Source organism: Cryptotermes secundus, unplaced genomic scaffold (assembly GCF_002891405.2).
Source record: "Cryptotermes secundus unplaced genomic scaffold, Csec_1.0 scaffold1514, whole genome shotgun sequence".
NCBI lineage: Eukaryota > Metazoa > Arthropoda > Insecta > Blattodea > Kalotermitidae > Cryptotermes > Cryptotermes secundus.
In genome coordinates, this window is record NW_019726252.1 from 26,951 (window position 1) to 36,786 (window position 9,836).

General features: G+C 44.2%; 1 protein-coding gene across 1 annotated transcript; it reads left to right on the forward strand.

Moving 5' to 3' along the window:
• Nucleotides 1–1,145: 1,145 nt before the first annotated feature.
• On the forward strand, nt 1,146–2,749 carry LOC111864147 (protein ANTAGONIST OF LIKE HETEROCHROMATIN PROTEIN 1). The gene is made up of 2 exons (XM_023851200.2): nt 1,146–1,434; nt 2,180–2,749. The coding sequence occupies exons 1-2, from the start codon at nt 1,171–1,173 to the stop codon at nt 2,747–2,749; spliced, it is 834 nt and encodes a 277-aa protein (XP_023706968.2). The 5' UTR covers nt 1,146–1,170.
• Nucleotides 2,750–9,836: the final 7,087 nt, after the last annotated feature.

The following is a 9,836-nucleotide window of genomic DNA, read 5'->3' on the forward strand; positions in this document are numbered from 1 at the left end:
AATGATTACCAGGAATCTTCCTGGAGGGCAGATGGCGGCCGGCGCGTAAGGCTGATAATCTTACCGCCATCTAGGAAAAATGGGAGCCTCGCTCTCTCACAGCCCTGTGGGTCTCCGACGCCTGTTACAGGGGTAGCTTTACCTTACCTTTTTACCACCAAGAACAGCAGAAGTAATTTCTTATACTTCAGTACAGAATTCTGTTCACGGGCACTGCGCAGGCTGTGTGTATGTATATTACTCAAACTTCGCCTGTCCCTTCGGGTTCCACCAAACATCCCGTCGTAGAATAAATGGCAAATTATATATATATAATTCTTGGCAAGGCAACCCCTGGGAAATTATTCATTTAGTTTTCTATTTCGAACAGTAGACCGCAGGGGTGTCAGATATATAAACTGTCCTATTACATCCAAACTGTATTTTGTAAAAAAATATATGGTATATACAGAGTGGCCCAAAAGTAATTTAAAGCATTCCCTCATATTAACGGAGAACAACACAAACAGAATAAACGCATACAGTGATCCTTGCCTTGAGTGGGATTCGAAACCTCGATCCCAGTGCTGGAGCGGCCTTAGACGGCGCGGCCACCGCTATCGGCGTTCAAGAATCTAATGATGTGAATTTTAAATAATGACAAAAAAAAATAGTTACCGAAATTTTAGTGCAGATGTTTCTGGACAGACAGGACGATAGTAGTGTCTATATTCGCATCCCTGTTTGGAAATAAGTGCCTACTTCACAGGTTACAGGCACTTAAAAAATTTGATATTATTTGCGCGCATCTGGTACGCTTTTGCGTTAAAAATTGTATCCTAAAGCCGGGTCCAGACTTATTGCGTATCCCTGTATCGTATCTCCGTCGCGTATCGTCCGATGCAACGCGACAAAATTTTGCGTCCAGACTTGTTGCGTATCTCCGTTGCGTATCAACCGATGCAACGCGATAAAATTTCTCCTTGGCAACGAAGAAATGACTCTGTCTCGAGCCAGATTTCAGTCAGGGATGACTACACCCAACCTGACGGTAGCAGCGGCCGCGTACATCTATCTTCACTATGCTATAAAGGGAAGAAGAACAAAATCACGACGTTTGTGGATATCACCGATCTATGCCAGTAGGAAAGTATACAGTGGGCGGACTTAAATTTTCAGTCAGTCAGTGGGATGTACAAAAATTTCACAAGGATGCATCCGTCAGATTTTGAGTTGTTGATAAATTTGATCGGGCCGAAAATTTTTAAAAAAGATACCGTGTTCAGAAAAGCAATTCCTGTTCTGGAAAGGTTGGCTGTAACACTGCGATTTTTGGCAACTGGAGACTCATACGTCAGTCTTCAATACCTCTTCAAAATATCTAAGCAAACAATCAGCACCATTGTCCCTGAACTTTGTGGCGCTCTTGTGGAAGCACTGAAGGACTTCATTAAGGTTAGTGAGTACTTGTCATTAACCACCAAATGAAGCAAACAATATGGTTTCTTGTTTCTTGATTACTTTATTTGATATTTCTGAAATAAAATAGAGCTTGCAGATTACAGCAAAACTAAATGTGAAATATTGATTTGTTTCATTAATTTAATTTGATGCAGGCATTTCTGCATTAAAGCCACTTGTGTAAAATCGTTACATGAACACATTTATACAATGTCCTGAATAAGTAAGTCGTCTTCTGAGGCCGTACCTGGTGAAGGAGATTGAGGGAAGGAAACTGTTGAAGGTGTATTCAGGAAAGGTTGCTGTTTGTTGCTGGGAAAAAACTGAGGGGAAGAAGAAGAAGGGTAGTGGGCATTTGGTGGCCCTTTGTAGTAGAGGAAAGAATTTGGGCCTGTTCCGTAAGTCGCAGTGTTGTAATTTTTATAAAAACCACTGCTTGCCCTAAGGAAAATGCTCATGATATCGTTTTGGATAGCACAGCGAATAGATTCATCGTATGCCCTCAATTTGCAGGCGACCAAATTTCCAAAGTGCTGGCATTCGTCGTTCTTCTCGTTGGTTGATGCTGTTAGTATTTTGAAAGTTTTGTCAAGTCGCTGGTCTTCATCACAGACCTTCCGTTTTTTTCTCGTGGATGTGTGCAGGGGTTCTTCGTCGTTGTGGTCGTCGCAGCCTTCAACTGTCTCTGTCTCACATTCTCTCGGAACCTATAACAGATTTTTGTTCTTTGTATTTACAGATACCAAAAACAAAACATGAATGGCTGGGAGTGGCTAATGAGTTTGAAAGGACGTGGAATTTCCCACACTGTCTGGGAGCTATTGACGGAAAGCACATCGCTCTGCAGTGTCCTATGAACAGCGGTAGCGAGTACTTCAACTTCAAAGGCTTCTTCAGCTTAGTACTCCTCGCTATATGTGATGCCAACTACAACTTCATATTTGTGGACACAGGGTGCCAAGGGAGGATTTCTGACGGTGGAGTGTTTGCAAATACCGAGTTCTGCAAAAGGATGACAAGAAACAGTTTGAATCTACCTCAACCTGCTCCGCTCAAGGGACGGAGAGCTTTACCTTTCTTTTTGATTGGAGATGAAGCCTTTCCAATGTCTGAAAACTTGGTGAAAGTTTATCCTGGTTATCATCCCAAGGGCTCCAAGGAACGGATTTTTAACTACAGACTGAGCAGAGTCCGTCGACTTGTAGAAAATGTGTTTGGCATTGTTTCCTCAACCTTTCGCGTACTTCGGAAACCTCTACTTTTGGAACGAAGAAAACCCCAACTCGTTGTGATGACTTCTGTTGCATAATTTCTTACGAAGACAACCTGAATCTGCAGCAGTCTATACTCCACCAGGGACATTCGATTCGGAAGAAAATGGCGTTATCACGGATGGTACTTGGAGAAGCACCACTGGTGATTTGATCTCCCTTCTTCCGATGAAGAAGGTAGGACGTAAAACAAAGTCAAACGTGCAAGACATAGGGCGGAATTAGCTGACTATTTTCTTAAGGAAGGAAGAGTGATGTGCCAAGATGAATATGCATAGTGAATGAAAGTACAGTGTACAATGCCGAGGAAAACCATGCACTTCTTAATTTAGTTAGTTGCATTATTTTATTTTGATAGACAAGCAGTTACCGTCGACAGTGTTGGTCTTGATTTATTCTTATCCCAGATGAATCGCAGGCTTTCAAATGCGAACCAGGAACTTTTGTAGACTTCATCTGCTCCTAAAAACCATGAAAATAAAAATTTGAAATTATAAGAATGAATAATGAAAGCGTTATTCACTATTTAATTAACATTTCATTTATGAAGTACTCACCATTTCCCGTACCCGTCTGTTTCTTCATCTTCATTCTCTCTCTCCTTAGTGAAGCCAGCAAGTACTCCATTTTTCTTTTACATTCCTCAACTGATCTTTTCAGTTCCTTTCCTATCTCCTCCCAGGCGTCCTGCTTTTTTATTTTATTGTAATGTTCTGTGTTTCGGGGATTCCATATAACATCCCTCTTTTTATATTCATCAATTAAATATATAATGCTCTCCCTACTCCACTCCATTCAGAGTATATAAACAGAGAATCACAAACAGAACAACGCACACTGGTGATGACTACACTCCAACTGTCCGGAGCTGATAAGCAAAGCGCGATGCAACCGCCTCCACGTCCAGACTGGCACCACTGCAACCCGAGTCGTCCCTTTGATGCGACGGAAAAAGACCGCCAAGCGAGCGAACAGCCCATTGCGTATCATTTTCCAGCGGAAGGATGATACGGGGTACGATAAGGGAATACGCAACAAGTCTGGACCCGGCTTAAGCCGCAACCCAGTAACTATTTGTCACAGAACCCCGGACAGGCGACAGTATTTTCGTGAATGCATATGAGGAAGCGGTTAGATGTAGTCATTTCTTCCTTTTTTTTCATTCCATTTGAAGCAGAAAGAAAGAGAGAGAAAGAAAACGGCTCACAGCAAATGTACAAAATATTATGGATGTCTGGGGCTTGAAAGCCAAAATTTTGGGCCGAGCTATAGCTCAAGCGGTTAGTCGCTGGTTTCCTACCGCGGAGGCCGAGGTTCAAACACTGATCTGGTGAAGTGGGATTTGTAGTGGACAGAGTGGCGCTGGGGTAGGTTTTCTCCTAGTAGTTCGGCTTCCCCTGCCAATCTTCATTCCACCAAATTCTCCATCATAATCACCCGGGGCAGGTACAATAGGCCAATCAGTGGCCGCCGCGCCGAGTTTACCCAACTGTACTCCACCTCCCACTATGCAAATTAAAAAAATTATGGATGTTTGGCTTGTGAGTTCTTTTTCCTTGGCACTACAGCCCCAGTGGGCCTAGGCCTACCTCCATGAACTTCTCCGTTCACCTCGGTTTTTCTAGATCTTACACATTCGGTAGGACTCCTTGAGCGGGTGATCAGCTGGTCGCAAGGCCTCTACCTGTACACAAACACAGAAGAACGCACACACACAAACTAAACATCCATTCCCTGAGTGGGATTCGAACCCACGATCCCGGTTTGCAAGCGAGCGAAGACAGTACATACCTTAAACCGCTCGGCTACCGTGACCGGCCTGGCTTGTAAGTTACATAGTAGAATATGCCATATTGGCTGTTATTTACATGTAGCGGAACACATCATGTAGCTCATTAATAATGTCGCAACCGTCCACCAGTGTTATATATTGCAGTATTAATCCTTTGTCCTTCCCCCGTTCAGAATTAATTTCTAAAACTCTGACCCTTACAGACAGATGATAGGACTCCCTTCGACGGGGGATCGGCCCATCACAAGGCTTCTGCCTACTCAGAATGCAGCGCAGAAGAAACACAGACAAACATGCGCATGATCCGATTGGGACTCGAACTGACGATCCCAGTAATCAAACCGTCGAATAAAGTAACCCCATTGACAGCGGTGCCACTGTGTTCAGCTTATTATTATTATTATTATTATTATTATTATTATTATTATTATTATTATTATTTTAGTGAATATGTGGACGCTACTAGTAAGAGGCAGAAACATGACAATCACATCCGGAAAGACACGCAGCTGACAATAAGTCTGAATTATGTTAGATATACGAGTATTTATGGCAACGCATGTTAAATATTGTAATAAAAGGTAAAGGGAACGTCGCCACGTTCTTAATTAAGCACCACGTCATAAAGACGTATGGGGGGAGTGGAAGTGTAGCTGCACCATTCCTGACCCCTGCATCAGATACCAATGAATGGTTAGCTTCACGCCCCTGCCGCTTTATCCCCAAGGAAAGAATCCCTGGTACAAATTAGATAGCAGGAAATGTTAAGCAATAGAATACAATTGTTATTGGCGGTTTATAAAGTGAAAATGCCTTCACCGTAGCACTTTCTTTTTATAATTTTATCTTGGTTTGTTATTACAGCTTTTAATGGCCCACGCCGCCCTAAGCTTCGTTACATGTGGGGCATTTATGTAATTGATCCGATTTATTGATTTGTGTTTGTTGTTATCCCAGAGCCGGCCACGGTAACCAGGCGGTCTAAGGCATGAACTGCCTTCGCTCGCTCGGTAGCCGGGATCATGAGTTCGAATCCCACTCAAGGCATGGATGTTTGATGTGTGTGTGTGCGTTGTAATGCCCTAGCGGCGCAGGGGGGAATGGAGGTATCCCTCCCGCTGCTGCCGCCGCTGTAATGCCGTGGTACAGGGGGGCGTGGAGTCAGCCCGCCTCTGTCACCACTGTAACTCCGCATGTAGGGGCCGTGGAGGTATCCTTCCTCGCCTCCACTAGTTATGTCGTAAACTGGTACTCCTGGTAACGTCGCGCCGTCGGGGGTGTGCAGGTACCCCTCCTTGCCTCCACTGGTTATGCTGTAAGGCGTTAACGCAACCATCCTAGCTTACCCTTAGCTAGGATTCTCCTATATCGGAGTTTCCTTCTGTCATACAGGCTGCCACCATCTATGTTCTGTTCTTTCAATTGTTGGTACTACTCCCTGACATATAGTCTTAGCTCCTTCTTGACCACTCCGCATATGGTTTACAGGTAGCCACGTAATCCATTAATATTACACTTTATCTTCGGATCTTGGGAGGGCGTTACTATCAAGGCTACCGTACTCTGCCTGTGTGGCAGGAGCCTATCCCTGCCTATTCTTATCTTCATCTTCGGCTGCCACTGCGGCCTGTGTCAGTTCTGCCCTCGCTCGTCAGGATTACTCGGGATCGGGTGTGGGAGGTGGAATATATATATGAATTACACTCCCGGTACATCCTATCCTATCCTAGCTGTCTATTTACATTAATATATATATACACAATTTACATTATTTACAGGTTACAAAGACGGTCCTTCCGTCGTGACTACATATTCTCTTTTTTCAAGTTCTACCCCTTCAGGGGTGGAGGCTTCGAGCCTCGCTCTCTCTCTCTCTCTATCTGACTTACTAACGAGGACATGCAAGTCCCCCTCGAGAACACATAATTTCCCTGTACATTTCTGATTACACAGGATATATGATTACCTATCTATCGTACGGTCTCTTCTACATAAACTACCCTTGTTGATATCTCAATTCCCATATACTATCTTTACTATAACACACTAACCCTAACCTTGATATATATATATTATAATTCACAGATGGCCTGCCTAATGTCCTAGGCCTTTACATTAATCTATTATCCTACCCTCGGGGCTCACTGGGTACACTGGAGTTTACACATTAAAAATAACTCAACCACACAGTTATCTCCATTACTATCAAACAACAGATTATCAATCGGCATGGCTAATATACGTGAACAGACCCACCTGAAGTACAAGATGTCGGCACACTGCCTCCGCTGGTCTGACCCATGTCGAAGAGCGCCTTCGGCTGACAACTCTCTATTCTGTTTAAAATCCGAATTCCAAGTCTCTTGAATTTCCCTCATTTATAGTCTTAATTCGCTGATTCCGCGTGGACGACAAGGGGGTAGATAGCTCCTCCCTTGTGTTCTAATTTCCTAAAGTTAGGCTTTCATTGGGTCTTATCGGGATGTGGGCAGACCCCCTGGCGTCTGATCGCTGCGTAAGCAATCTCTTCCGATTCTCCAGTGCCCGAGTTAGGCAAACTTCTGGCGCTGTGAGGACACAGCCTTGCTGGGCAAGCAGATTCCTAGCCTACTTGCCATTACTGATGTTTACAAGTTGCGGCAATAACTGTGCAACACTGTTCGCTAGGCGCGAACATTTTTGGGCCGTGGCTTCTTCTACTATCTCGAATTTTGGGGCATAACATGCGTGTGTGTGCGTTTATTCTGTGTTTCTGCTGTCCTGTGTTTAGGTAGCGGCCTTGCGGTGGGCTGATCACTCGTCCACGGAGTCCTACCGTCTGTGGAAAATGATCATAGGTCAATACTTTATGGAACCAGGTGACTATTTCGACGTCCCCACGTACAAAATCCTACGCTTCATTCGAAGAGCGGGATTGTTGAGGGGTAATCAGAAAACGGAGACACAATAGATCACTGTGGTCGCGGTGAAAGGGCCAAGAAGGCCCACCCCTTATACATTCATTCATGGCCCTGGGGTCACTCAGTCCCTAATATAAATGAGTACCAGTAATCTTCCTGGTGGGTAAAGGGTAACAACCTCACCGCCACTTGTGAGCCGACTGTTTAGAAAAATAATGTGGCAGACTAGACGTCTCACAATTCTCTGGATCTCCATGGCCTGTTACAGGGATAGCTTTACCTTTCTAAAATTTTATCACGAAGATTTTGATAGCCCGTCATTGAACTCCTTACTTTCACACCCCAGTTCACATTCGTTACGAACCGGGTTCTATCCGGATTATCCTATAGTTCACGTACGTTCTTCGGGTAAATTCGATGTAGAATGTTGACATTTCCTTAAAGTAGACCACCCTCATATACTTCCACGTCTCTCCATGTTCAAGATAAACAAACATGACTGGGTGCCAGCCCTAGGAAACTGGAAAAGGACGTTATGAAACATAGGTAGAGCCATCTATTAAGGTTCGGCCACACAGAGCGCTACGTACGCGACGCACGCTACGTACGCTATGTTCCCTATGTTAGCTGCGTCGCAGAGTGTACACAGCGTACGTAGCATACGTAGCGAACATAGCGAACTTAGCGAACATATCGTAGCGCTCTGTGTGGCCGAACTTTTAGCCAGTAGTTTGTACCGTGACACTCCTAGTTCATTCCGTACTGATAACTTAACACACATTATAGACAAATTTCAATCCATTTGTCAGTCATGTTTGAGGTTACACAACCTCATAAGCTGATTCACAGCCGCAATGAAAACAAATCAAGATGATTCCTATAAAATTCGCTTTTGGTTGATAATAAACGACACATTTAGGCCTTCACGAGGGTGTTTGAGAGCAGGGTGTTGAGAATATTTGGACCGAAGAGGGAAGAAGTGACGGGAGGTTGGAGAAAACTGCACAGTGAGGAGCTTCATAACTTGTACTCTTCGCCAAGTATAATTAGAATGATCAAACCAAGGACGATGAGATGGACATGGCATGTAGAACGAATTAGGGAGAAGAAGAATGCATATAGGATGTTGGTGGGAAAGCCAGAAGGAAGGAAACCACCGAGAAGGCCAAGGCGTAGATGGGTGGACAATATTAAAATGGATCTTAGAGAGATAAGATGGGATGGTATGGATTGGACTGATCTGTTTGAGGAGAGGGACCAGTGGAGGGCTCTTTTCAACACGGTTATGAACCTTCGGGTTCCTTAAAATGCTGGGAAGTTCTTGAGTACCTGCAGAATTGGCGGCTTCTCAAGAACGGCTCTGCTCCATGATTCAATGAGTGAGTGATGAAATTGCCGACTTAATTTTCCGAGAATTTACTTCCGTTGCGAAGTCTAACAGCCATAAAGGCAGATTTATGTTCTAACAATAACAGGCCATGTTTACTTCGTGTTTCATAACAACATACCGTATATGCTTCAGTGAATGTGGTTAAGGGAGGAGACACGATAACTAATCGTCTTGAGAAAAATACCAATTTCGTTATAGGTGTAGATGTTACTAAATTTATAAATGGCTCTACAGTCTCATTAATCTTACGTGTTTGGTTGTATTGTACATAAGCCTTCTGAGTTGAGACACGCGGTAGCGTAGTTAGTGAGGCACTTTGCTACAAGCCGGAAGTTCGCGGGTTTGATTCCCAATGACGTAATCGGATTTTTCAGTTGACCTAACCCTTCCAGCTACACTATGGCCCTGGGGTCGATACAGCCTCTAACAGAAATGAGTACCAGAAATCTTCCTGGGGGTAAGGGTGGGCTGGGCATAAGGCTGACAACCTCATCGCCATCTATGAGCAGACTGTCTAGAAAATGTGGGAGCCTCGACGTCTCACAACAGTATTGGCCTCCACTGTCTGTTACAGGGATACCTTTACCTTTAATTTTAAGTCAGATCCACGCAGCCACGCACACACACAGGTATAGGGATATAATCCGTTGCCACACAGGCAACTTTCGCACTTTCGACCCATTTGATTCCTGCACAGCCGTTCAAAGTCGAAGCCGTATTTGCCATACGCGCAATATTATACACATCAGTTCCGTCCCTGAACCCATTTAATGGCCTGAAATTACCAAAACTGGCCAAGGAATTGGAAGAAAAATAAGTAAACACTAAATACACGCCTTGACAGACATTTGTAAATAAAAGGGTAAAAAAGTAAACGTATCCCTGTAACAGGCCACAGAGACCCATAGGGTTGTGAGACGTTGAGGGTCCCACACTATCTAGAAAATCGGCTCACAGATGGCGGTAAGGTTGTCAGCCTTACGCGTCGGTCGCCCTTTACCCCCCAGGTAAAGTACCAGTTTCCTGGTACTCATTTCTGTTAG

What these genes read in the sequence shown, in the direction of transcription:
- LOC111864147 (XM_023851200.2), top strand. Translation starts at nt 1,171, where the DNA reads ATGTACAAAAATTTCACAAGGATGCATCCGTCAGATTTTGAGTTGTTG. An exon ending in CACTGAAGGACTTCATTAAG is followed by an intron (nt 1,435 to 2,179) that starts GTTAGTGAGTAC and finishes TTGTATTTACAG; the next exon opens with ATACCAAAAACAAAACATGA.